Here is a 27713-nt window from a genome sequence, read left to right on the forward strand (position 1 = left end):
TCAGTTGGGACGGCTTGATTTTTGTTTGCAGTCCACAATATTATTTGATAGTTTGAAAGATAATTTGCAAGCTCTATAAGATCTTTTCGGCCGTGCTCCTCTTTGTTCACATCCATCCCTGCATCGGCCAAAAGCTGCTTGGCAAGCTTTCCTTGTGATTCACTTTTGAATTTTGGGGTTATCTGTAAAAAGCACATATTACGGACAATCAAAGAGTCTAAAAGTACCTCTGGTCTTACGAGGCTTCGATAAAATTTTTCCATTTTCTGCCTTTCGTCTCCGTTGGTCGTAGTTTCTATATCACTTTCCAGTTTTCCTAGTGCAAGTGCTTTTGGTAGACAGTGGCTCATCCCTGTGACCCTGCTGAGGCTAACACCGAAATGTTGTTTCTGTTATGAACAAATATTATAGTTTGACAAAAGCCAGTATGCCTTACCAATAGTGCTTTTCTTATTTTTTCAATTTTATCAGTTTTCCGAGTAGTCTGTGTTCCCCTGCCTCGTAGTTGTGATTGTTTATCCTTGAAAACGTTCATAGCAACAGTAAAACTTTCATCTAAGCGTAGCTCTTTATTAGATTGCATCTGCTTAGCAATTTCATTCATTATCACTCCTCCATCAGCCACTGCATACGTTTTGTGGGTTACAAAGAAACCGTCTCTATCGGTATACCCATCATGGTTCAGTCTGTAAACGTTCTTCTTATGATTTGAAATTATGATAAAGCTTACTGAAGCCAGTATTTGGTTGTTTTCAGATTTCCTCCTGCTTTTTTGAGCATTCTACGAATAAAAATGTCCAAGAGCTTGGCCACATGCTGATGGAGTATTTTGTTGTCTTTTACTTTATCAAGATTAACGAATTTCATTCTGACAGTGTCCGCAATCAGAAACTGGCTGTTGTGTCTTCGAAAATGTGGTTCATTAGAAGTTATAACATTTTCTGTGAAAAACTCTTCTTCCTCAGGTGTTGGAAAGGTCTCGCTTCTTTCAAAGTCTCGTAATTGCATTTTTCGCTGCGGTCCTCTGCCATCTAAAATGAATAATTGAAATTCTTTATGTTTTCATTATCACTCACGTCTTTGTGTCGAAACTATTCTGGCTGGCTTAGACTGTCTTTTCTTTTCTTCTGAAAATCCTTCTTGATTCTGAGCTGGACTTGTTGATGGTTTATATTTTCTCTTCATATCCGTTCTTGTGTGGTCTTTGGTCACTTCTTCTCCAAGAAATATACTTTCTGGTTTTTTCTTTTTCGTCTTTGGTTCAAGACTAGTTGGTGGAGGGGGTCCTCCTGGTGAATTGTGAGTGTTTAGCGTTTTGCGTTTCATAACTGAAAAAGAAAGGATGAAGAAGGATGAATAAACGGACGATACGAAACGAGAAAAGAAATGAGAAATGAGAGCTTAAAAATAGGTCACCATTTACCATGCGGTAAAAAGATGAGAATGAGCCACAGATTATGAATATCTCAAATCACTCTCTGCAAACGTCAGCTGTTACTTTTTGGTTGATGACGTCATCACTAACTTTTATTTTGTTTTCTTCGTCTCTCCTTTTCATACTCTCTCATTCTATGGTTTTAACCGTCACGCAAAATTGTCATTCGTGATTTATTACGTGATAGTGGTAGGTGACCTGTTTCTGAGTTCTCTCTTTTCTATAATTGTTTTTCAGATTTTCTAATGCCTCCAAAATTATCCGGCAAACGTGGAAAACGATGTAATTGTATGGACCCTCTTCGTAATATTCGATCAAAATATACAAGTCAATGTAAGATGTTTCGTACTTTTCGTGAAATAAGATATCGTGGAGGTTTGGGCATAGAATGTGGACTCCTGCAGGATTCGGAAACTTTACGGTACAGAATTGCTGACCAATTGGCAAAAGATGAAGCAATTTTCTACTATAAGGACGGTCGAATTCTTGAATACTGTGAAGTGATTACAAAATGTCCAAGTGAAGTCCCCTCGATCCAAGACGGTGTTAACTTGCTTGAATTTTACAACAGCAGGCTCAAGGAGAATATTACTGATGAACAATTTGTTGTGATGGATAAGCAAAGGATATACTATCCTATTTCTGAACTGTTTATTGCCAAAGTTCCGTAAGTAATCATCGATATATTTGTTAACATTTCTTCAAATCTTTCAGAACACCGTGCTCCTCCTGTAAAAATTTTCCACACTCCACAACAACCATCTTTCCAAGACTATTTTTCCAAAACTATCTTTTCCCAAATCGAATGAAGCCGCGGATACCCGGAAAGTCTGAATAATAATATTCTATGATCATCTCTAATGTCTTTTTTTTTTTTTTTTTTTGTATATACAATATTTAAAAACGGTAAAATGTTGAGAATTAATGAAAAACAATAAAGTTTTAATCGCTAGCATTTGAATGTGACTCACAAACATGGAAGCGTCTTCTCTGTGGATGCGTCATACATATGTCAAATGAGAATTTTCAACCGGTGTATGAAAAAGATCCCCTTGTCTGAGAATAAACCACACTTACTTATGCCCTCGACTCGCACAATCCTTGCCTGGTTGTGTGAAGTGAGGAGTCTCTCACAATTTTAACAACATAGAAGATAAAACAAAAATTTTTTACCCATCAGGTTTTACATGATTGTGCCTTTCCTACAATCATCATCATCAGATCAAACATTGAGTGAAAATTGATAAAAAGCCTGGCCATGAACTTGACAAAACGTGTAAATTTGGAGATCTGTCCTATGTGCCTAGAACGCGCGAGAACCTCCCAAAAACATGGACTCTGTGGGCCTCACATTACCCACACTTGATGTTCACATGACGGAAAGTCAGGTCTACGGGTCACGGATCAAAGTTTCGTCTATCTAAGCAACCTTGAATCTGGCCCTAGATCTCACAGAAGAGAACCCCATGGTGAAATTAACTACATCTGAGGATAGGCTGGGCGGTGTGAATTTAACCATATGACCCAATAGCTAGAGCCAGCTGGCGCACCTTCGACGTCTTTTTGAGCTCCTATTCTGAGCCAGTGAGCGTGTGAGAATCTACTGAGCCTAGTATTTGATTGTAGGTGACTGGTCAACTCACAACATAATATCTCGTGGTAAAATTATCACCATTAGGAGTGTGGTTCAAATGCGGTTAATTTACCCATATGACCCTATAGTTTAGGTCCCCTGGAGCATCTTCGACACATTTTTGAGCTCTTTTTGCTCAAGCTCTGGTCAGCTCTCTGGCCAGTCTTCAATCTTGAGTCATACGCTAATGCCATCAGTCACAAAATCTCATGGTAAATTTGACGACATGGTGGTAAATTTCACCTACCAATCTACTGTCATTGCCTTCCTGACGTGTGTCTTTCCGAGTTCATTCTTGGAAAATTCGCTTACGACTTCCGACTTTTTTTTTTGAAAATTTCAATTACGTGTAATCAAAGTTCATTCAAATCACCACGACCAACTATTTACACAAAATTTTTAATTGTACATTTTCCATATACTCTCTTATCAGATGAATCATTGACATGTCCTAACCAGGAACTCGATAACCATTAACACACGTGGGGAGGTCACTGAGCAAAAAAGTTCCTCCGGGATATTTCGAAACTAGATTTTCGGAAACAGAGAGATTTCATCAACAACGTCCTCACTAGGAACCTGATTTATAATTTTTTGAAGTTTTCCGTCAAGGATTATTTCTATTTTTCTATTTTTTCGATGGGAAAAAAGCAATTTCTGACATTTTTATTTTAAAATTGAGAACAAATGAAGAAAAATGAGGAAAAATCCGCCTAACAATAAGAAAAAAAAGCAAATAAATACGGTAAGACTAAAGACGCATAACGTTACACGAACGTTGGGTCCCAACACGAATTAGCAAACTACTGTAGGGAGTTATTGATTTTCAGCGATTTTTGCCTGAAAAAGTGAGTTTTCGGTGGGTTTTTCCAGATTTCTTTGCTGAAAATCGGTATTTTATGGCAAAAATTCATCAGAATGAGATAAATCGATAATTATTATTTTTGAAATCAAGTCGCAATACACTGCCGTTGTACAAGATGTAGACCGCATTGGACCCAGCAGAGAGGTAATGCCGAGCAGGCTGTCAAAATACACGACAATCCCAGCTGAAATTTTGATTTGAGATTTCTGATGACTCGACGGAACTCACCCAGATTGATGGTGTATATATACCAAGAAAGGATTTCATAACTATGATAGAGATAACAATAAGCGAAAAATAGAGAACTGATAAGATACGAATGGTGATGAGCCATTTGCGAAGATTGGAGTGATAACCGTGTTTCAGGACTTTAATTCTGAAAATAAAAATTTTTTGAACAGATTCGAATTTTCGGTCGCGTTGCGTGCACGCGTCGCGGTTTATATTGAAAGATACGACAAATAAACGTAAAAGGTCTTGGCTCATTATCAGGGGGGTCCATCAGATTTTATGAAAAACCCCAAAATTCCAGAGCAGAGTTGCGCGGAATTCCGACTTCCGACTTCCGTTTTAGAAAAAATCACTTCCGCGCAACTCTGTTCCAGAGTCTCTATCGTCCTTTAAAACGCAATATCATAGACTCAAAATTAATCAAAATGTAGATCTCGGCAAGACTTATATCATTGGGGGCGGCTTGCAGATATCCCGGTGTGCCTGGTTTTCAAATATCCTTATTTAGAACTCCTACAGTTTTTAAAAGTCTTAACTCTCAAAAACTCACACTACAACAATATATGTAGCAATCATGATAACCATAACTCCAACCGATATGAACAACATCCAACTGGATACAGCAAGCCACGCAGGTTCCGACTATAATTAGTTAATTGGTCAATTAAATCCGTATTTAAAACAACTAACCGAATCAAAAGGCACTATGCCTGTACAATTTTTGCCATTGCTAATCCAGCAATTAGTGAATACTCCGGTTATGTCGAGCACAGTGGCTGCTCCAATTGAAACTCCCAGAAGGATGAGTGCAAGATTTGGATATTTCTTTTGCAAGTCGTCGAGGTATGTCATATTGTTTGTGAGTCTCTTTTCGGTTTCATTTTTATAGTCTCTTTTCTCAGTACTAAAATTTTTATAGTAAAACAATATCGTTTTTATTACAAAGTGTCCAATAGTGATAAGACACCCCCCCCCCTAAAATGAAAATTCCGAGAAAATGGAAAAGTGATCTGAAAGTACTGTGAATGCAGTTCGATTCAGAAGCTTTGAAAACCACCCAAAAACTAATTTCTAGAAAAAAAAACCTATTTTTGAGCAAAAAAACACTTTTTGATGAAAGATAAGGCACTTTTTTATCGATTTTACAAAAAATAAGAAATTTTCGACATTTTTATTTTAAAATTGAGAACAAATGAGGAAAAATTCACCGAAAAATAGAAAAACACCTGAATAAATACAGTAAGATTAAAGGCGCTGTGATTTTTGCCTGAAAAAGCGAATTTTCGGCTGGTTTTTTGACGAAAATCGGTTTTAAAAGGCGAAAAATTCAATAGAATGAGATAAATCGACAATTATTATTTTTCAAGTCGCAATACACTGCCGTTGTACAAGTTGTCCAAAGAGTTCGACTAGGCCGATACCGACAATCGAAATGATAGTCAACCAACACGACCATCCCGCCTGCAAATTTTGATTTGATGCAAGAGATTTGACTTGAGAAAAAAAAACTCACCTGGTTCCACATTTCACTATTTTTGTAACTTCCAACATTTGGTAGGAACACTAGGATAGAAATAACAATTAAAAATAAATAGAGAACAGCTAAGAGACGAATGAAGATGAGCCGTTTGCGAATAGTGATGTGATAACCGAGTTTCAGGACTTCAATTCTGAAAATAACTAATAATGGTTTCTTCACAATTTCATACAATATCATATGCATCTGCGCTCTATTAAAGTTAGCGCGAAATTCAGAAAAGTTATTCCAAAACGCGATTCGGCTGAGCGGCGACTCAACCAGCCAAGTTTTTAAGCGTCCTAACTCCGAACAACTCACACTATAACAAAATACAAAGCAATCATGACAACCGCAACTCCCACCGATATGAACATCATCCAACTGGTTGCCGCTAGCCAGACAGGTCCCGACTATAATTGGTTGATTGGTCAATTAAATTGTGAAACAACAAACCGAATCAAATGGGACTATACCGGTACAATTTTGGCCATCGCTAATCCAACAGTTTGTGAATACTCCGGTTATGTCGAGTACAGTGGTTAGTCCAATTGAAACTCCCAGAATAATGAGGGCACGGTTTGGATACTCCTTTTGCATGTCGTTGAAGACCGTCATGTTGGCAGAAGTGGCTGGTGGGTTAATGAGGTTTCAGTTTGATGCTTGCATTATTTACAAACGTTTTCTACCGTTTGGAAGAGAGAAGAATCGTCGAATATTAGTCAAAAAAGATAAGGGTAGTGTAGAAGATCGAATCATAAAACTTCCTGAATAGAGTTTGTGCATTATTTTAGTTATTTTGAATAGCTTGAAGTGGGTATCTCCCTTCAAACGAGAATTAAAGGCATATTGTGGTCTGTTGTGCTGTTTTCATATTTTAATGTATGAGTTTCGGCGAGTTCATTTTCATAGTTCAAGAATTTTTTAATTCGGTCCACAACCCGCTGAGAGCGAGCGCCGGAAAGTTTGGTCATTGAGAAGGCCGAGGAAAATTGGTGGCCATGGCATTAATTTTATAATTTTTAGTTCCGCACAGATCTATTGTAATATCAAACTCCATTCGAATCACCACGACCAACTATGTGTTGACACAACGTTTTTAAATGTACAAATGCACGTATCAGATGAATCATTGGTACGTCCTAACCAGGAACTCGATAACCAATAATACTCGCGGGAGCAAATAGCAAAAAAAAGCAAGAAGGCTCATCCAGGACGTTTTGAATCTTTTGGAAACAGAGACATTTCGACACTAAACGAAAAGAAAATAACTGGTAATTTATGGGTCGACTTTCGATTTCGCTTGCTGTAAAAGCGAGAGATTACACAAACGCGAGAGACGCAGACATGCACGCCTTTATATTCACAGTTTCAGTTTTTGTGCTGCAGTGGGAACTATAAATGATTTATTGATACAACACCATCATTTTGCATTGTTGCATTTTTGAATTTCTTATCTAACAAAAATGTTTCTGTATATAAATCATATGAACATGCACCACGAAACACGTTTTTTCAACCAGCAATGTACATTCTACTTTTGCTCCTCTCTCTTATTTTTGGAGTTGCTACGAATCCTAATTATTTTTATTTGCGAGAGTTTTCTGCCCGTGATAATCACTATGTGTATGATATGGTGGAGAGCGGAGCCAACTTGTATCTCGCTTCTAATGATGACTGGATGTACTTGAAGAACATTACAATAAGAACAGGCGCCCACACATATACGTAAGTGACTATTGACTCGTATAGGTGCAATTGATGATATCAGATTGGAAAAACTGTTGGTGCCTAATGACGATGGATCAGCAGCTAGTATTCCAATACCTGGCAACTTTTCTATTGTAACTACTAATAACAATACTGTAACGGCAAAGTTATCTGGTTTCTTCTATTTTACCACGGCACTTCAAGCACAGGACCCAACGTTTCATGTGTTCGTGGTTCAGACAACTCGATCCGTTAGTGTGACCGGTATGAAGTCTACTGTGGTCATTCTGAATACTCTACTCAAAGCCAGCTTATTGGATGGTGATCTCCCACATAGGACGTCATATGTGACTAACATCAAACAGTCACCGAATACAAATCTATATTTTCATTGGGACATGCCATATGACGATTGGAAGAGTGAGACTAACAATACGTTCTTCCAGAATCCAATTGTATTGAAAAAGGGAACAGAAAGTGTGCGAATGTAGGTATATCTAGTCTTGATGAGATTCAACTCATGATTTACAGGTTTTTTGATCACGTCGAGCCACTTCAAATCGCATTGGAGTACTGGTACTTCACAGTTGATGGCCCCGTTAGCATGGACATGGAGAACAAGTTCGAGAACGATGATCACTACAATGCGACTGCGACTTCAACCACCGGAGTGATGATCAGTTATTATTATTTTTACGATCATTTTGTGAACTTCCAGTTAGATTGGAGTTCAGGTGGAGTTTCCGGATATTTTGTGAGTTAGAGCACGAAATTATAAATTTGCAATATAAATATTCAGACTTCTGCGTTCATTGACGACCGCGACTCTTATCTCGAAATTAAACTTGATTACTATGATTATAGCTCCTCCGATAAACTTTACCAAGGCTGTAACAATGTTGGAGTATTATCATACGAATACCAGCAAGCGTACACGCTATCCGCCAGCGTTCTTCAAATAGGCGATGGACCGTTTTATATCCAGTACTTTAATTTCGCTGGGGATTTGTGGCATACCAGTACAATTGGAAACAATGTGACATCTACTACTCCTGTCCCAACAACGCATAAAAATGGATCGTCTGCGGTGTTTGCAATGGAATTTGTCGTTTTGGTTCTGATGGTTTTATTGCTTTCTTGATTTGTGTAACTTTGTGCTTTTTGACTGATTGTGAACAAAACGGTTTTTTTTCAAAATTATTTTATACTATGCTACAAACTGCTCAACATGAACTGGATTAATAAGATGATGTTTTAAGACAAATGCTTCACCCTACGTGTGTTATCTAGCGAGAAGAATCAAAGATTAGTCAGAGATAAGAGAAGTGTAGAAGATCAAGTCATAAAATTTCCTGAATAGAGTTTGTGCATCATGTCAGTTAATAGCTAGTCCTATTACGGGACGGATTTTCGACGGAAGTTTCGGCTGAAGTTTGGTTGCTTTTGATGAAATTGTGTGATTATTCTTCAGTGATGACTAGAAAAACTGTTCTTCAAATTAGTCATTAACATCCGACTTCCGACTTCATTTTGAGAGGAAGATTTTAGTTCCGCACACCTCAACAACACTTTTAATTGTACATATGCAATACTCTCTTATCAGATGAATCACTGTACGTCCTAACAATGAATTCATTTTTTCTGGAGTGGGCGTGACTGGGTGCGGGGCAAGCTTTCTTTGCACAGAAAAAATTGAATTCATCAAAGAAAATCACTGGAATTATAGGCTTTGAACAGAAAATGCCAGGTTTTGAAAACAACCAGAATCGGTTATTAAACGAGATAATTTTATAAGACACGAAGGTTAAGACATAGTACTGATCTGGGAGATCGGAGAACCGTTTGGACATGATATGAACCGTGACGTAACTCGCCTAAAACTCTGAGAAATATACAAAAATGTAAATCACGGTGAGGGCGACGTTAGTGACCACTTAGGGCTGGATGACTATTCGTTTTTTTATCGCGGCCCGGCCAAGAATCGATTTTTTGGTCACTTGCTTTTTTTGCCATTTCTTCCTACTTCCAGACACATTTTGGTATATTTTTCAGTTTATAAAATCTGCGGTTAGGGTGTGTAATGATTTGACAATAATTTTTTACCGTCGTTAACAAAACAATCAATCGATGAAAAATCACATAGTTACAAAAATATCGTTACACAAATCATAAAACCAATGAAGCCATCAGAACCAGAACGACAACCTCCATAGCAAACACCGCAGACGATCCATTTTTATGCGTTGTTGGGACAGGAGTAGTAGATGTCACATTGTTTCCAATTGTACTGGTTTGCCACAAATCCCCAACGAAATTAAAATACTGGAGATAAAAGCTCCCCTCGTCGCGTAGCTGGACGTATAGTGTTTCCGCTAGCTGGTAGTCCCATGATTGTACTCCAATATTGTTATAGCCATCGTACACGTTGGAGGAGCCCCCAATAAAGAAGTACCGAAGTTCAATGTCGAGATAAGAGTCTCTGTCTATGAACGCAGAAGTCTGAACATGTATACTACAAATTTTCAACGTCGTTCCCTGACTCACAATAGTTCCGGAAGCTACACCTAGAGAGTCTTGTGATCGGAATTTCACAAAATGGTCGTAAATACCAAAATAACTGATCACCACTCCGGTGGTAGAAGCCGCAGTCGCATTGTAGTCATCATCGATCACGAACTTGTTCTCCATGTCCATGCTAACGGGGCCATCAACTGTGAAGTACCAGTACTCCAATCCGATTTGAAGCGGCTCGACGTGATCGAAAAACCTATAAAACATGAGTTGAGTCTCATCATATCACGATGAACCTACATTCGCACACTTTCTGTTCCATTTTTCAATACAATAGGATTTTGGAAGAACGTATTATTTGTCTCACTCATCCAATCGTCATATGGCATGTCCCAATGAAAATATAGATTTGTATTCGGCGACTGTTTGATGTTAGTCACATATGACGTCTTCCATGGCTGTGGGTGTCGACAGGAGGTTTTGAGTCGAGTATTCAGAATGACCACAGTAGACTTCATACCGGTCACACTAACGGATCGAGTTGTCTGAACCACGAACACATGAAACGTTGGGTCCTGTGCTTGAAGTGCCGTGGTAAAATAGAAGAAACCAGATAACTTTGATGTTACAGTATTGTTATTAGTAGTTACAACAGAAAAGTTGCCAGGTATTGGAATACTAGCTGCTGATCCATCGTCATTAGGCACCAACAGTTTTTCCAATCTGATATCATCAATTGCACCTATACGAGTCAATAGTCACTTACGTATATGTGTGGGCGCCTGTTCTTATTGTAATGTTCTTCAAGTACATCCAGTCATCATTAGAAGCGAGATACAAGTTGGCTCCGATCTCCACCATATCATACACATAGTGATTATCACGGGCAGGAAAGTCTTTCAAATAAAAAATCTTAGGATTCGCAGTAACTCCAACAAGAAAAGAGAGGAGCAAAAGAAGAGTAGGCATACCTTATTGAAATAAAAAGTGATTTGTAGTGCATACTCATGAATTTTATACTGTATTGTTAGATAAGAAAAATGCAGAGATGCAAAATGAAAGCGGAAGCAGAAATATCAAAAAATCATTTATAATTGGCACTGCATGTCTGAGTCTCTCACGTTTGTGTAATCTCTCCAGAGCATGTGTACAATTAAAGATGATTCGAATGGAGTTTGATCACACGAGAGGTGTGCGGAACTAAAATTTTTAAAAATGAAGCCGGAAGTTAATTTTGAAAATGACGAACATGTTGTGCTCGATTGTACTTTGTACATCTCCCACTTTCTTCTCCCCGCTCCCATCGGATATGATTCATAGGCTTTTAGTCTTGAATCATTCTTTCTATCTGTTTTAATTGAATTCTTTCGCCCACACATTTTCTGTCTGGCTCCGCCTCTGCTTCGTATAAAAGCAGAGTCGAGAGCTTATCTTTTATCTTTTAATAAAGGTTTAATTACCAAGATTGAGGTGTCCTGAGACAAATATAAAGAGCACGTCCTGCCACTGTGACCAACGTTCAGTATACATGTTTTCCAGACTTCTCACGGTTTGTCGTATCTTCCAATATGAAAAACCAAATTACTTTCCAAAACGGGCATTTGATAGAAATATACTTATGCACCGCCCTAATAATCGGACCAGGCCGGTAGTTCCTACCAGGCCGGTAGTTTCGCAACGATTGTCAACCAACACGACCAATAGAATTTTCTCTTTTTTTAATTAGACTCGATTGGTACTTACCTTTCCATTTGTGTATGTATCAAGATTGGATTGGATGACTATGATAGAAATATAAATTAGAAGAACATTGAGCAATGATAAGCTGTCAATTACTGAAAGCAATTTGCGAATTGTGATGTGATAACCGCGTTTGAGGACTTCCATTCTGAAAAAACTCAAGTTTTCATGTCTGACTAGTCAAATTGTCGTAGAAATCCTCAATGATGCATCTGCGCTCCATTACAGTTAGCGCAAAATCCAAAAAGGCGACTCAGCCACGCAAGTTTTCCACTCCAAACAACTCACACTAAAACAATATACGTCGCCATAATGATAACCATAACTCCAACCGAGGACAACATCCAACTAGACGCCACTAACCACGCAGGTCCCGACTATAATTGGTTGATTGGTCAATTAAATTGTGAAACAACTAACCGAATCAAATGGGACTATGCCTGTACAATTTTTGCCATAGTTTATCCAACAGTTCGTAAATACTCCTGATATGTGGAGTGCAGAGGTTATTCCAATTGAAACTCCCAGAATAATGAGGGCACGGTTTGGAGACATGGTGGCAGAATTGGTGGGTAGGTTAATGAGTTTTCAGTTTTAGAGTCGTTAAAATGATGATGTCATAAAATTTCCTGAATACAGTTTGTGCAACAGGGTTGAGCGGAATGCGTTTTTTAAAATGGCGGAAGGCGGAAGGCGGAAAGCGGAATGAAAATTTTTTTAGCGGAAGGCGGAAGGCGGAAAGCGGAAAAAAATTTTTTTAGCGGAAGGCGGAAGGCGGAAAGCGGAAGGAAAATTTATATGGCGGAAGGCGGAAGGCGGAAGGCGGAAAAAAAGTTTTTTGGCGGAAGGCGGAAGGCGGAAGGCGGAAGGCGGAATAGAAAAAAATGGCGAAAGATAAAAATTTAATTAAAATAAGAACGTTTTGCATAACAGAAATCAGTTTTTTTTTCGAAAAACAACAAGAAACGGGAAAAAAGGGGCATAACAATAACAGAAAACAAATAGCCCTAAAAAAAACTCCAAATTCATTAAATTTCAATACCATACACTTTGAGATTCAAATTGCATGTAGTTAAGCGCTCAACTCGGTCGCTTCTCATTCTCGTTCTTTTATCCGTGCAAATCATTCCAGTGACCGAGAATAGACGCTCCGATTCAGTAGAAGTTGCCGGAATGCATAAATATTTTAGTGCCAGGTTTTTGAGATTTGGGAAAGTTGTGGCGTCTTTCCAGAATTGGAACGGGTTCACAGATGGATCAGGTCTCGTTGAAAGATATAAATCAACTTCCTGCAGAAAATTTTGCTCTGATATGAAATGAAGTGTTGTGAACTCACTTCTTTATATTTGTTTCTATTCTTGTTAATTTGCATCGTAGGAGTGAATCTTTTGTTCATATTAAGATAACGATCGAATAGCGAACCAGACACTATTTCTTTTACAGCCTCCTCTTCAACTTCACTATCTGAACTTTCCAGAAATTCATTTTCAGTATCGAGTAGGGCAACAATGTTCTCCTGTAAGAAACATGTTCAGGACCGTTTTGTTTGAATGAAAAATACCTTGAACGAATGCGTGAAGTATGCATCACGGTAACGAGGATCGATAAAAGTGGAAATTTTTAATTGTTCATCGTTGATGTATTTTGCGCGGCGAGATTTCAGAGCTTTTATCAAGCCTTCAACGTATTTCATCGCCAGATTATCATCTTCATCAATTTGTTTCATGATTTCATTGTACTTAAAATCCAAAACTTGCAGACAAGGTACGATTACAGAAGAGGTGGCCGAAAAGCGACTCTGAAGGGCTTTCGTAGTTTCGGAAAGTGGTTCAAGAGCCTGATGTGCTGCGGAAATCATACTCCAATCCATATCGGTTAAATCCGGAAATCTGAAGATAAAAAGTTGTATTGAAGACATTTTTTCAGCGCACTTTTTATTCTTATTGTCTAGCAGTAGAATCATAATTGCCCGTTTTGATTCAATGAATGTCGACATCATTTTGAACATGCTGTTCCATCTAACCCTGCACTCCTGAAAACATTATGACTTTTTCTCGAAAAGTATGAGCGACCAACTTTCTGGAGCATACGCTCAGGTAGTTCTTCTTCGAGTAAAATCATTTTGAATTGATCCCGGATTGTCGACGACTTCGCAACTTTTCTGATAATTTTTTTCATTTTTTCTATCACTCTTCCAAATTCCAAGTTATCCTCGTAAAATACGTCGGAAACACATAATTGCAAGAAGTGGGCAAAGCAATGTAATCCATCTAAATCCATTCGATCACACATTGCTGTCATTACGGATGCCCCGTCTTTTACAACTCGAACCACTTTTGATTCGGAGATTCCATATAATGACAATGTTTCTTGTACTTTTTCACAATAGTTGATCGAGTTGTGTTTTCCGTAAACAGATTTACAACCCAAAATACAATACCTCGGGCCGAAATTGTTCTTGTCAATCCAATGAGCTGCAATTTTGATTCATTCGATTGGAAACGATGATTCTGTTTACCTGTGACGCTCAGCATGTGATGATTATTATGTTTTGAACTCCACCCATCAGTCGTAATGCTGATATGCTCCATCGTTTTGAGATCCTCGACAATTTTTTCATTAATTTTGGACTCCAGAAGCGGTAGCAGTTTTTCCGTATAATGAAAACGAGATTTCAGTCTGTAAAAATGATAAGTATTGGGAAATACTATACAAGTTTTACTCACTTCACTGAAGGACAAATTGTTTTCATTAGAAATTGAAATCCTTCCTTTTCCAATGTTCTCAAAGGCAAATTATCAGAAACAATCATTTTCATAACAGCCATTTCAATTGCCTCACTATTATCAGCACCACTTCTCCAGAATTTTTCCGCTCGAGATGCAGTTTCGCATGTTCTAATCTTCTTTAGTTCTACAACCGGGAATTGGATTGAATTTTGTCGTTTTTTCTCTAGCTTGGCCCGCTCCTCATCTATTTTTTCGACTTCTTCTTTCTCGATCTAAATAAGAAATAAGGATTGATAATAAGCTTAGAACTCACTCACCTGTTTTAATACATCTGGGTGTGCATTTTTCAGATGCGTTCGAATGTTATTAGTTCCAACACTTTTCGACCAATTCAAAATCGATCCGCAATAGACGCATTCGGCGGTGTCTTCGATTTTTTTGAAGTGTGCACAGTACTTACTTCTTTTATTCGACATTTTCTGATTGAACTACTTTCTTTTTCTTGAAAAAAGTATGAAAATTTCCAGAAATCAAGAGAAAAGACGCAAAATTGTTTTAAAAAATTGGTGTGGATTTACGGTGCACACCGTAATATCGGAGCTTCGTTGCAAATTAAATCGGCGGCAATTTGAATTAAAAAAATCGCGAGAAGGCGAAAACAAAAAACCAGAATGAAAAATATGGCGGAAAGCGGAAAGGGAGAAAAATTAGCGGAAGGCGGAAAGCGGAAGGCGGAAGAGAAAAATTTTTGGCGGAAGGCGGAACGCGGAACGCGGAATAGAAAAATTTTTGGCGGAAGGCGGAAGGCGGAAGGCGGAAAGAAAAAAGTGGCGGAAAGCGGAAGGCGGAAGGCGGAAGGCGGAATTCCGCTCAACCCTGTTGTGCAACATTTCAGCGTCATTTCAATTACCGTAAAAACTGTAATAGAAGCACCCCTTTATTTGAGGCGCCCCCTTAATACGTTTCGAGTATTTTTTCTGGTTTTCAGTCGTTCTTTATCAAAGTTCATGAAAAAACACAACTAAAACCCAATTTTTTCGTTAAAAGTACTGCAAATTTGGGGATTCTCGTGTAATTTTGTCCAAAAATGATAGTTTGGTTGAAAATTGTTCAGTTAAAAGTTGGAAAAATAATCGAACGCACATGTTGAAAAATAGAGGCGCATGCGCTTCTATTACAGTTTTTACGGTAGCACAAACTCGATTCAGGACGTTTTATGATCTGATCTTCTACACTTCTCTTATCTCTGACTAATAATCGATTCTCCTCGGTAGATAACGCATGGAAATAATGCTGTTTGCTATATAAAACTTCATCATCATATTAACTACTATAAAACTGAAACCTCATTAACCAACCGGGCACACTTCTGCCAACATGAATCCAAACCTTGCACTCATTTTTCTGGGAATTTCAATTGGAATAACCACTGTACTCGACATAACCGGAGTATTCACCAACTGTTGGTTTAGCGATGGCCGAAATTGTACTGGTATAGTCCCATTTGATTCGGTTAGTTGTTTCATAATTTTAATTGACCAATTAACTAATTATAGACGGAACCTGCGTGGCTAGCGGCAACCAGTTGGATGTTGTTCGTATCGGTTGCAGTTATAGTAATCATTATGGCGACATATATTGTTGTAGTGTGAGTGAAAAACTTGGCTGGCTGAGTCGCCGCTCAGCCAAATCTTCCATTTTTCTCGTTGCACTTAGCGATAACTTTAATGGAGCGCAGATGCTTTATATGAAATTTCATACAAGAAAAGTGAGAAATCGCTTTTATTTTCAGAATTGAATTCCTCAAAAGCGGTTTTCACCACCCCAAAAAATCTTCGCATTCGGGTCATACTTATTCGCCTCTTCGCTGCTCTCTATGCTTTTTTAATTGTTATTTCTTTCCTTGTGTTCCTACTGAATGATGGTGAAAATGAGGTGAGGTTTTTTTTGGAAATTAAAAATCAAAATTTTCAATTTTTCAGGCGGGATGGTCGTATTGGGTTACACTCTCTTCGATTTTCGCTATCGGCAATGTCCAAGTCTTTGCAAAGGCTGTACAACCGCACTGTATTGCAACTTGATTTCGTAAATAATGCCCCCGATGCACCATGTCTACGACCCCCTCCGATGCACCATTGTCTCATCTTTCACCGAATAAATAACGCTAATGATCATCATTAAAAACGGCAGGAAAATTGAGCCAATTATTCGGATAATTGCTCTCAGATTTCCCTCTTTCAGTTTTCTTTTTTATTTTCTTTTCTCATCGGAATTACTATTCTTTTCTACGATTTTAATGAATTTTTCGTTTTTAAAAACCCAATTTTCAGCTAAAAACCAAGAAAAACCAACCGGAAACTCACTGTCCTAGGCAAAAACCCTGAAAATCACTGAAAAATCTAATTACCTACAGTAATTTCTTAAATCGTGTCGAGACCCGACTCTCACAAAACGTCATGTGCCTTTAATCTTACTGTAATTATTTATAAAATTATTTATTTTTCGGCGGATTTTTCCTCTTTTACTTCCGATTTTCCCCGTTTTCCCTTATTTTTTAATCAATTTTCCAATAAAAATGTCAAAATTTCCTCATTTCCCATCGAAAAATCCAATAAACCTCGTTGAAAACCACATATATTTCCCGGACACGCTGAAAATAAATATAAAATTTTGATCTACACGTTTGATCGCAGTTCTCGGCGCACTCTTTTTTTTGTTATCAGTATAAAAGCACAGCTGGCATTGAAATATCGTCATTTTTCAGGTCACTCGTCGTTTTCCACCCATTTTTCCCCATTTTCTCTGTCTAAAATTGATAAATATTGATAAAAATTTATAAAAATTGCTAGTTTTCATGTTATCAGTACATTTTTCCCACTTTTACGCCCTTTTTTTGTCATTTTTTGTACTATTTTTCATCAAAAATCATCAAAATTCCATTCAGTACGACACTCCGCCATCCCGCCAGCGTGTTGTTTAGCGCCGTAAATCTACACTGACTTTCCAGTATTTTTAGGCTATTTTGGTGATTTTTAGGCCATTTTCGCTCATTTTTCGCGATTTTTTGTCTTATTTTTCGTTATTTTTAATGCCGTTTCACCCTAAAATCACTATATTCCCACTTTTAGACATGGCCGACCCAGTGTTCCCGCAACAATTCAGCCGTGCAGGCAACACTACTCACACCGGAGACGTTTTCAGCATTCCACAAGAAGAACAACTGGCTTATGGTGAGGAATAGCAGAAAAATCGGGTTTTCGGCAGGTTCTTTAGGTTAAAAACCACCGAAAACTGAGTTTTTGACCAAAAAACTCCAAATTTTTGCGATTTTTTTCGATTTTTCTGGATTTTTTCCTTAAAAAATGATTTCAGGAACCGCCGGATTCCGTTTCCGTGCCGAAAAACTGCCATTCATTGTGTTCCGATGCGCGTACGTGGCAAGTCTTCGCGCCCGTCAACTCGACTCGGCAATCGGTGTGATGATCACGGCGTCCCATAATCCGGCGGCCGATAATGGCGTCAAATTGGTCGATCCGAGTGGAGATATGCTCAGTCAGCAGTGGGAGGTGCGAAAATGCTGAAAATATGGAAATTTTGAGCGAAAATCCAGAAAAAATTACATTTTCTGGCCTAAAATTGGTCAAAAACTGTCAAAACCTTGGAAAAAACAGTTTTTTTTTTTAGAAAATGAATCAGATATGGTGAAAATAGCAGTTTTCAGCTCAGAAATCGTCAATTTTTGGTTGAAAATGTGATTTTCACATGATTTTTAGCGCTAAAATTGGGGTTTTCAACCGAAATTTGACAATTTTAGTGATTTTTTTCAGATCATTTTTCCACTTTTAAATCTGATTTTACCCGAAAAACTCTAATTTTCTGCTAAAATTGTTGATTTTCAGTGATTTTTATTGAATTTTTAAACAATTTCAGTCTGAAAACCCAACCGTTCAGCTGAAAATGTCGATTTTCATCGGGTAAACTCGATTTTTCAGCACTTTTCCCGATTTTTCTCAAATTTCATGCACAAAAACCCAATTTCTACGGTTTTTTATTGAATTTTCGAGAAATTTTAACCTGAAAACCCTATTTTTTAGCTGAAGATTTCAGTTTATAGTAATTTTTATTGAATTTTCGAATAATTTCTATTCAAAAATCAAAATCTGTAATGCGAAAGTATCGTTTAAGACAGGTTTAGTACCATTTTGTCACGAAAATTGATGTCTGAAAACTTCAAAAACCGGTTTTTTTTTCATCTGAAAATCTCAATTTTCAGTCATTTTTCCATTTTTTAAAAATATTTCACGCGGAAAAACGAGATTTTTACTGAAATTTCGACCAATTTCAACCTAAAAATTCTAATTTTCGGTCTTAAATGATCGATTTCAAGTGTTTTTTTCAGTTTTCTAACTAAAATGTTCGATTTTCACTCAGTTATCGAGCTATTTCCACCCAAAAACCCTCCAATTTTTGGCAAACATCATGATTTCCTTTTTCTCAATTTTCATCTAAAAAATCGAATTTTTCGTGTTGAAGTACCGATTTTCACTCATTTTTTTCCCAGTTTTTCTTAATTTTCAGCGATTTTAACACAATTTTGGTCTGAAAAATGATGATTTTCAGTCATTTTTTTCCTATTTTGCTCGAATTTTATCGGAAAAACACGATTTTTTTCCGATTTTCCACCCAAAAACCCTCCAATTTTTGCAAAAATCATGATTTCCAGAAATACGCGACAGAAATCGTGAATGCAACAGACGAGGATCTTCCATCTGCCGTTCGAGCCCTCGAGAAACAAATGTCTCAAGTTGAGAAATCGAGAATTTCGTCTGGACAGACAAAGAATGCTCGAGTGGTGTGTGGAATGGATACCCGTCTATCAGGTCCCCATTTGATATCGGCCGCCCGTGCAGGCTCCGCCCTCTTCAATGTCCAATTCGTCGACGTGGGAATTGTGACGACTCCGATGCTTCATTACACTGTCAAATCGTTCAATGAGCCCGATTTCGCTGAGCCGACGAATCAGGGATACTATCGGGCGATTAGTTCGGCGTTTAGAGAGTTGTATGGAATTACACAAGAGCCGGAAGGGTCTCGGTAAGAGGAAATTGGAGGGAAAATGTGAAAATTTGAGAAAAAAACCATCTGAAAATGAGGTCTTTACGGGAAAAATGAGCGAAAATAGTCAAAAATTCAGTTTTGAGGCCGAAAATTGGTTCAAAACGCGCATTTTCTGCCTGTTTTTGACAATTTAAAAGTGATGAGACTAGAAAACGCGTCTAAGGCGCGCCAGACTCTTGAAAACAGCGAAAAAGACGAGCGTTTGAAGCGATTTCATGGTTCAAAAAAAACGCGCGCCTAAGGCACCCCAGACAGTTTTTATGCGAAAAAATCGGAAAAAGTCGGCGTGGCCTAGAAATGGACGAATCTCGCTTTTTTTGCGCGAAGATTTGAGAAAAATCATCTGAAAATCAGGTTTTTACTGGAAAAATGAGCAAAAATAGTCAAAAATTCAGCTTTTGACCTAAATGTTGGATGAAAAACACGAGTTTCTACCCCAACATGTCTGAAAATTGCATTTTCAGCCTGTTTTTGACATCCCGACACCCTCCCCCAAAATGCTATCATGAATCGCGTCCGAGGCGCGCCAGACACCTTGAAAATCTGATTTTAAGCGATTTCATGGTTTGAAAACGCGCCTGGAGCAATGAGATTTTTTCTGCTTTTTAAAAAAGGGCGTGGTCTAAAAGTGGGCGGAGCCCGAGTTCGCTGAGCCAACCAATCAGGGATACTATCGGGCGATTAGTTCGGCGTTTAGAGAGTTGTATGGGATTACGCAAGAGCCGGAAGGATCTCGGTAAGAGGAAATTAGAGGGAAAATTGGGGAAAATTTGAGAAAAAACCGCAAAAAATCATCTGAAAATGAGGTTTTTACTGGAAAAATGGCTGGAAAAGAGCTATTTTCAAGTAAAAACGCAAAAAATGAGGTTTTCGCCGGTTTTTGTGCATAAAAATTTGCAAAAATGACCAATGAAATAGTGTTTTTGATCAATTTTGTCCGATTTTTTTATGAAAAATGTGAAAAAATGAGCAAAAATAGTCAAAAATTCAGTTTTGAGGCCGAAAAATGGTCTAAAAATGGCATTTTCTGCCTGTTTTTGACAATTTCGAAGCGATGAGACCTTAAAACGCGTCTAAGGCACGCCAGCCACCTTGAAGACTGCGAAAAAGCGCGCCTAATGTGCCCCCGACAGTTTCTATGCGAAAAAATCGGAAAAAGTGGGCGTGGCCTAGAAATGGGCGGAGCTTACTGGCATTTCTAAAATTGCTTTTCTCACTGAAAAATCCTATTTTTTGACCTCTAAATTCAATTTTTCCTTATAAAATACCCATTTTTCACTTTTTTTTTCTCCAAAAAACCAGTTTTTTTCGCAAAAAATTCAATTTTTCCATCAAAAAATGTCATTTTTGACCTCTAAAATACCCATTTTTCACAAAAATCCTAATATTTTCAGCTACCAACCCCATGTGATCGTCGATTGTGCAAACGGAGTCGGTGCTCCACGTCTCCGCGAATTCATCGAACACATTCCACGTGATATGTTGGAAATCGAGTTGAGAAACGAGCGAGGAGAGTTGAATCACGATTGTGGAGCGGATTTTGTGAAAATTTCACAAAAAATGCCGACGGAATTCGGGAATTCCGAGGAGGGGAAGGAAGGAAAATGTGTGTCGTTTGACGGCGATGCGGATCGGATTCTGTATTTTAGAGGAAAAGGGGCGGAGTCTGGGGATTCTGAATGCGTGGAGCTCTTCGATGGTGACCGTATTGCTGTGCTCTTTGCAATGTATCTCAAAGAGCAATTAGACGAATTTGCGGCAATTAAGACCAATTATCGTCTGACAATGGGTATTATCCAGACGGCGTATGCCAACGGAGCGTCAACTCGATTCATTCGAGATTCGCTGAAAATTGAGACGGTTATTGTACCGACGGGCGTTAAACACTTGCATGAAGCGGCTTCTGAATTCGATGTGGGCATCTATTTTGAGGCGAATGGACACGGAACGGTGGTGTTCAGTGAACAGTTTAATAGTGCTATTCGGAGGTGAGTTTGGGGGGAAATCGGTTGAAAATTGGCTGAAAATCGACCGAAGTTGGCGGAAAATCGGTTAAAAATGATGGAAAATTGTGTAAAATTGGCTGAAATCGGTTGAAATCGGTTGAAAATTAGCTGAAAATCGATTAGGAATGGGTGAAAATGACTGAAAATGACTGAAAATCGTCTAAAATTTAGTTGAAAACGGCTGAAAATCGGTTGGTAATCGGTTACAAATGGCTGAAATTGGCTGAAAGTTGTTGGAAAATGGGCAAAATTAGATGAGAATCGGCTGAAATCGGTTACGAATGACCAAAATTGGTTGAAAAAGACTGAAAATCGTTTAAAATTGGCTGAAAAGTCTGAAATTTGTTTGTAAATTATGGATTTTCAGCTGTATCCTCAGAAAAAAAGACGATTTTGAGTCTTTTTTCGATATTTTCAGAGTTTTTATTGAATTTTCTAGCGATTTCGTCCTGAAAAATCCGATTTTTCAGCTGAAAACGTCATTTTTCAGTTGATATCAGTTGATATACTCTTAAATTTGCTAAAAATCGGTGAAGATCGGCTGAAATTGGTTGAAATTGGATGAAAATCTATCTGAAAATAGGCCTAAAATGTCTTAAATTGGTTGAAAATCGGTTGAAAATTGGCTGAAAATATAAGAATTTATGAAAATTGACGAATTTTTTCGACATTTAGACGAATTTCATCCGAAAAATTCCAATTTTCAGCTTATTTTGAAGTTATTTCAGCCTGAAAATGAGATTTTCAGTAATTTTTTCTCGTTTTTTTCTCTAATTTCTCTCTGAAAACTTGATTTTCCATCTGAAAATGTCTTTTATCAGCGACTTTTATCTAATTTCATTCGAAAAACCGTATTTTTTACTAAAATTGCGTGCAATTTCAACCTAAAAACCCAGTTTTTCAGCTGAAAATATTGATTTTCAGTCAGTTTTTTCACCGATTTTCTCACAAAAATGTCAATTTTTAGTAATTTTTTCCATTTTTTCATCTGAAAATCTCTCTTTATCTTCCAGAGCTTTCTCTTCTATCATACCCACCGATTTTCAGTCAAGTTTCAGAGATTTTTTCGCGAAAAATGATGAAAATCCAAAAAACCGGTATTACACCTGAAAATGTTATTTTTCAGCCAGTTTTCGACCAATTATCGATCGATTTCAACCTAAAATTATGATTTTTTGGCTAAAAATATAGATTTTCTCGCGAAAAATGATGATTTTCAGCCATTTTTTTCCAAATTTTTCATTTGAAAATCTCAATAAACAGCGATGCTTATTGAATTTTTGAGAATTTCAGCCATTTCCAGTCAGTTTTCGACGAATTTTCTCACAAAAACGTGATTTTCAGTCATTTTTTCCAATTTTCCGTCTGAAACTATAATTTCCAGAGCGCCCTCGTCTATCATGTGTATCCGCCGTCTCGCCCTATTCTCTCGAGTGATCAACGAGACTGTCGGAGACGCATTCGCAGATTTGATGGCCATTGAGATGTGTCTTCGTCATTTCGGATGGTCGATGGACGATTGGAATCAGAAATTGTATACGGATGTTCCGAATATTCAAATCAAAGTTCCCGTCGACGATCGATCGATTTTTAAGACGACGAATGCTGAGCAGACACTTTTGAAACCGGATGGAATTCAGAAGAGAATCGATGAAGATGTCGCCAAATTCAAGAGTTCTAGAGCTTTTATTAGGTACAGAAATTGATTATTATTGTCGGAATTTGAGACCAAAAAGTGGAAAAACTGAAGGAAATTAGCGATTTTCAGCACGAAAATCGGTGATTTTAGGTATTTTTCCGATTTTTCAGTCGATTTCTTACAATTTCAGCCCAAAAATGCTCTAATTTTTTGACAAATTTTAACCTAAAGTTACGATTTTTGGCTGAAAATTTCGATTTGGAGCAATTTCAGTCATTTTAAGTCGTTTTTCCCCTATTTTGAAGCAATTTTCACCCTGAAAATCCTATTTTTCAGCTTGAAAATATCAATTTTGAACAATTTCAACCTGAAAATCTTATTTTCCGTGTTGAAATACCGATTTTCAATCATTTTTCTTCAATTTTCTAGCATTTTCGCCCTGAAAACCACGATTTTTAGCTGAAAATCTCAATTTCCAGTGATTTTACGGAATTTTTGAGCTAATTTTTAAGCGATTTTACCTAAATTTTCGACCAATTTCAACCTAAAATTATGATTTTTGTCTAGCTTTCTCACTAAAATTGTGCATTTTCAGCAATTTTTACTGAATTTTTAAATAAATATAGCCTGAAATTCTGATTTTTCAGCTTAAAATGTCAAAAATTTCAGCCAAAAATCGGTGTAATTTTCAGACCATCTGGCACCGAGAACATTGTCCGTATCTACGCCGAAGCGGATACTGTCGAAAACACTCTTCTCCTCGGAAAATCATTGGAACAAGTCGTTTTGAGCATTCGTTCCGCCTGAATTTCAGACATTTTCAGCCATTTTATCGCTTTTTTCTTGTGATTTTTCCCCGTTTTTGACCATTTTTGACCTGAAAAATAGTGTTTTTAACCCTTTTTTTGTATTTTCCCAAATTTTAAGCTGTTTTTGACTGAAAAATCGGGTTTTTTTGACTGAAAATTCATGTTTTTTGGCTGAAAAATCATGTTTTTTGACTGAAAAATCGTGTTTTTTGGGTGAAAATTCATGTTTTTTGACTGAAAATTCATATTTTTTGACTGAAAATTGATAATTTTAGCCAATTTTTTGTGATTTTTCCTTATTTTTCGCCCATTTTTATACTTTTTCCACTCAAAAATTGTGTTTTTAGCCCATTTTCCCCATAATTTATGTGATTTTCCCCAATTTTCTGTGATTAACTACCCAATTCATAATTCTAACTGGTTTTCTGGTGATTTTCCCATTGATTTTATTGATTTTATTGATTTTTAGCCCCCAAAGTGCTTTAAATACGTCCCGAATTGATGAAATACTCGAATTTCTGCCATTTTTAATCAATTTTTGAACGAAAAGTTGAATTTTTCGCTTTTTTAGTACCTTTTTTATCGATTTTTGTGGATTTTTTGAGAATTTTTTTGATTTTTTTGGCTCCAGAATGACATCTGACGACGAGCACGGCGCCGATGAGAATCCAATGGTGACACGTCATCGGAAGGAGAAGAAAGAGTTGAGAGGTATTACTGGATGACACAGATATGGAGCGAAAATAGCGAAAAATGGCTGAAATTTCGGATTTTTGAGTCAAAAAATCTGAAAAATGAGCGATTTTCAGCCCAAAAATGGCATTTTTAGGCTGAAAATTACCGATTTCAGGCTGAAAAACTTCGAAAAGTGACAATTTTAGACTGAAAATAGCTGAATTTGGACGTTTTTTTTGAATTTTTAAACTGAAAATTGAGATTTTCAGCCAAAAACTGAGAAAAAGAGCTATTTTCAGCGCGAAAATTGGCGATTTTAGACTGAAAATAGCTGAATATGGACGTTTTTCGGATTTTTGAGACAGAAAAGTCTGAAAAATGAAAAAAATAAATAGGGTTTTAGGGTGAAAAATGTCTGGAAATCGGATTTTTGAGCTGAAAATTGGGATTTTTTGACCAAAAACTCCGAAAAATGACAATTTTCAGCCAAAATTGATGGTTTTAGGCTGAAAAATAGCTGGAATTTGTCGTTTTTCGGATTTTTTTTGGCCGAAAAACTCGGAAAATGATCGATTTTCAGCCCAAAAATGGCGTTTTTAGGCTGAAAAATAGCAGAAATCGGTAATTTTATCGGGTTTTTAGCCTGAAAATTGCCGATTTCAGACGGAAAAACTTGGAAAAATGACGATTTTAGGCTGAAAAATAGCTAGATTTGGACGTTTTTTGGATTTTTGAGCTGAAAATTGGGATTTTTTGACCAAAAACTCCGAAAAATGACAATTTTCAGCACGAAAATAGGTGATTTTAGACTGAAAATAGCTGAATTTGGACTTTTTTCGGATTTTTGAGACAAAAAAATCCGAAAATTATCAATTTTCGTGCTGAAAATTGTCATTTTTCAGAGTTTTTTTGGTCAAAAACCGAAAAAACGACCAAATCCAGCTATTTTCAGCCTAAAATTGCCATTTTTCCAAGTTTTTCTGCCTGAAAATGACAATTTTCAGGCTAAAAATCCAGAAAATGACCGATTTCTGCTATTTTTCAGCCTAAAAATGCCATTTTTGGGCTGAAACTAGCTCTTTTTTCCAGTTTTTGGCTTAAAATCTCAATTTTCAGTTTAAAAATTTTCAAAAAAGCAAATTTCAGTTACTTTTCAGTCTAAAATTATCATTTTTCCAATTTTTTCGCCTCAAAAGTCCGAAAAACAACCAATTTCAGCTATTTTTCAGCCATTTTTTCGCTGAAAACAGCTGAAAATCGCTAATTTTTCAGGTTTTTCGGCTTAAAAATCCGAAAAATGACCGATTTCTACTATTTTTCAGCCTAAAAATGCCATTTTTGGGCTGAAACTAGCTCTTGTTCCCAGTTTTTGGCCCTCATTTTTCAGCTAAAAATCTCTCTTTTTCAGCCAAAATAACTGCGATGAAGAAGGCGGCGAAGAGTGGAAACAAGCAGAAGGCGAAGGAAGTCAATGCGGAGGTAAAAAACTGATTTTTGAGCTGAAAAAACCGATTTTTCAGCCAAAAAATCACTTTTTAGCCTAAAAATTTGGAATTTTCGGCATTTTTGACCCAAAAACCGACTTTTTAGCCAAAAAATCCCATATTTTCAGTGCGAAAAGCTCGAAAAAGAGCTCGAAGAACGTCATCGTCAAGAGAGCTCCTCGCAAGCTCCGCCCACTGAAGCCACGCCCCCTGAAGCCACGCCCACTCCGTCGAAAGAGGGGGCGGAGCCTGAAGAAGAGGAGGACGGAGAGGAAGAAGGGGGCGGAGCGTCGTCGAAATTCTATAAAAATTTCAAAATTTCGTCGAAAAATGCGAAGAAACAAGCGAAAAAAAAGGAACAAGAGGAGAGACTGAAAGCGGCACAGGCCGCCGATAAGGAGGCGTCGAAGAGCAAAGATTCGGAGAAACATTTGGAGAAGGCGGCCATCAAACAGGTAATAACGAGAAAAATGGAGTTTTTTGGCGTTTTTTGGGTGAAAAATGATGAAAAATGAGCTGAAATCGGCTGAAAATCGGTGAAAGATGGAGTTTTTTGGCGTTTTTTGAGTGAAAAATGATGAAAAATGAGCTGAAATCGGCTCAAAATCGGCTGAAAATCGGTGAAAGATGGAGTTTTTTGGCGTTTTTTGAGTGAAAAATGGTGAAAAATAAGCTGAAATCGGCTCAAAATCGGTAAAAAATGGAGTTTTTTGGCGTTTTTTTGAGTGAAAAATGGTGAAAAATAAGCCGAAATCGGCTGAAAATGACTTGAAAATGGTTGAAAATTGTCTGAAATCAGTTAAGAATGTCTGGAAAATCGAAATCTGGATGAAAGTCGGTCGAAATTTTGTTGAAATTTGAAAAAATCGAGAAAAAATGGAATTTTTGACGATTTTTGGGTGAAAAACGGTGAAAAATGAGCTGAAATCGGCTGAAATTGGCTGAAAATTGGTTGAAATGAGTTGAACTTGGCTGAAACTGACTGAAAATCGGAGAAACATTTGGAGAATGCAAATTGGGGAAAGACGAGAAAATGCAGTTTTTTGACGTTTTTTGGGTGAAAAATGATGAAAAATGAGCTGAAATTGGCTGAAAATTGGTTGAAAATGATGAAAAATTAGTTGAGAATGGCTGAAATCTGTTGAAATTGGCTGAAAATGACTGAAAAATGATAAAAACTTTCTCTGAAATTGGCTGAAATTTGAAAAGAAATCGAGAAAAATGGAGTTTTTTGGCGTTTTTGAGTGAAAAACGGTGAAAATTGAGCTGAAATCGGCTGAAATTAATTAAAAATGACTGGATATGATGGAAAATTGTCTGAAATTAGCTGAAAATCGGAGAAACATTCGGAGAAACATTTTGGAGAAGGCATTTGGAGAAAATCTAGAAAAAAAGGAGTTTTTTGGCGTTTTTTGGGTGAAAAATGAGCAGAAAATGATGAAAATTTGCTGGAAATCATGAATTTTCAGTCAAATAGGCTAAAAGTGGTGTCCAAGTGTACGGATGTCGATTCCTACCTCAAAAATCATCCAGAAAGGCGATTTTCAGCAATTTTCAGCACAAAAAATCAACTATTCATTAAAAATTCCGATTTCCAGCCATAAATCTTAAA

General features: G+C 37.3%; 9 protein-coding genes across 9 annotated transcripts; 4 read left to right on the forward strand and 5 right to left on the reverse strand.

The window, feature by feature from the left end:
- Positions 1 to 1680: 1680 nt before the first annotated feature.
- Positions 1681 to 2106, forward strand: GCK72_016022 (uncharacterized protein; the record flags this gene model as incomplete). The annotated part of the gene is made up of 1 exon (XM_053731267.1): positions 1681 to 2106. The coding sequence occupies one exon, from the start codon at positions 1681 to 1683 to the stop codon at positions 2104 to 2106; it is 426 nt and encodes a 141-aa protein (XP_053586039.1).
- A 1912-nt stretch (positions 2107 to 4018) lies between these two features.
- Positions 4019 to 5016, reverse strand: GCK72_016023 (uncharacterized protein; the record flags this gene model as incomplete). Its single annotated transcript, XM_053731268.1, has 4 exons — positions 4019 to 4117; positions 4162 to 4309; positions 4715 to 4806; positions 4855 to 5016. The coding sequence occupies 4 exons, from the start codon at positions 5014 to 5016 to the stop codon at positions 4019 to 4021; spliced, it is 501 nt and encodes a 166-aa protein (XP_053586040.1).
- Positions 5017 to 5526: 510 nt separating this feature from the next.
- Positions 5527 to 6298, reverse strand: GCK72_016024 (uncharacterized protein; the record flags this gene model as incomplete). The annotated part of the gene is made up of 4 exons (XM_053731269.1): positions 5527 to 5625; positions 5678 to 5834; positions 6002 to 6093; positions 6137 to 6298. 4 exons carry the CDS (start codon positions 6296 to 6298, stop codon positions 5527 to 5529), a joined length of 510 nt encoding a protein of 169 aa, XP_053586041.1.
- A 907-nt stretch (positions 6299 to 7205) lies between these two features.
- Positions 7206 to 8531, forward strand: GCK72_016025 (uncharacterized protein; the record flags this gene model as incomplete). The annotated part of the gene is made up of 4 exons (XM_053731270.1): positions 7206 to 7408; positions 7452 to 7877; positions 7922 to 8144; positions 8190 to 8531. The coding sequence occupies 4 exons, from the start codon at positions 7206 to 7208 to the stop codon at positions 8529 to 8531; spliced, it is 1194 nt and encodes a 397-aa protein (XP_053586042.1).
- Positions 8532 to 9556: 1025 nt separating this feature from the next.
- GCK72_016026 (uncharacterized protein) lies at positions 9557 to 10870 on the reverse strand (the record flags this gene model as incomplete). The annotated part of the gene is made up of 4 exons (XM_053731271.1): positions 9557 to 9889; positions 9935 to 10157; positions 10202 to 10624; positions 10668 to 10870. The coding sequence occupies 4 exons, from the start codon at positions 10868 to 10870 to the stop codon at positions 9557 to 9559; spliced, it is 1182 nt and encodes a 393-aa protein (XP_053586043.1).
- Positions 10871 to 11623: 753 nt separating this feature from the next.
- On the reverse strand, positions 11624 to 12196 carry GCK72_016027 (uncharacterized protein; the record flags this gene model as incomplete). The annotated part of the gene is made up of 3 exons (XM_053731272.1): positions 11624 to 11789; positions 11930 to 12018; positions 12062 to 12196. The coding sequence occupies 3 exons, from the start codon at positions 12194 to 12196 to the stop codon at positions 11624 to 11626; spliced, it is 390 nt and encodes a 129-aa protein (XP_053586044.1).
- A 473-nt stretch (positions 12197 to 12669) lies between these two features.
- Positions 12670 to 14846, reverse strand: GCK72_016028 (uncharacterized protein; the record flags this gene model as incomplete). The annotated part of the gene is made up of 8 exons (XM_053731273.1): positions 12670 to 12930; positions 12978 to 13157; positions 13203 to 13530; positions 13573 to 13673; positions 13718 to 14115; positions 14160 to 14320; positions 14368 to 14642; positions 14688 to 14846. 8 exons carry the CDS (start codon positions 14844 to 14846, stop codon positions 12670 to 12672), a joined length of 1863 nt encoding a protein of 620 aa, XP_053586045.1.
- Positions 14847 to 15747: 901 nt separating this feature from the next.
- GCK72_016029 (uncharacterized protein) lies at positions 15748 to 16451 on the forward strand (the record flags this gene model as incomplete). The annotated part of the gene is made up of 3 exons (XM_053731274.1): positions 15748 to 15882; positions 15927 to 15986; positions 16353 to 16451. The coding sequence occupies 3 exons, from the start codon at positions 15748 to 15750 to the stop codon at positions 16449 to 16451; spliced, it is 294 nt and encodes a 97-aa protein (XP_053586046.1).
- Positions 16452 to 17500: 1049 nt separating this feature from the next.
- GCK72_016030 (uncharacterized protein) lies at positions 17501 to 23940 on the forward strand (the record flags this gene model as incomplete). Its single annotated transcript, XM_003092430.2, has 6 exons — positions 17501 to 17600; positions 17743 to 17936; positions 19094 to 19464; positions 20883 to 21476; positions 22879 to 23187; positions 23826 to 23940. The coding sequence occupies 6 exons, from the start codon at positions 17501 to 17503 to the stop codon at positions 23938 to 23940; spliced, it is 1683 nt and encodes a 560-aa protein (XP_003092478.2).
- Between the last annotated feature and the right edge of the window lie 3773 nt (positions 23941 to 27713).

This window comes from Caenorhabditis remanei, chromosome IV, assembly GCF_010183535.1.
Source record: "Caenorhabditis remanei strain PX506 chromosome IV, whole genome shotgun sequence".
Lineage (NCBI taxonomy): Eukaryota > Metazoa > Nematoda > Chromadorea > Rhabditida > Rhabditidae > Caenorhabditis > Caenorhabditis remanei.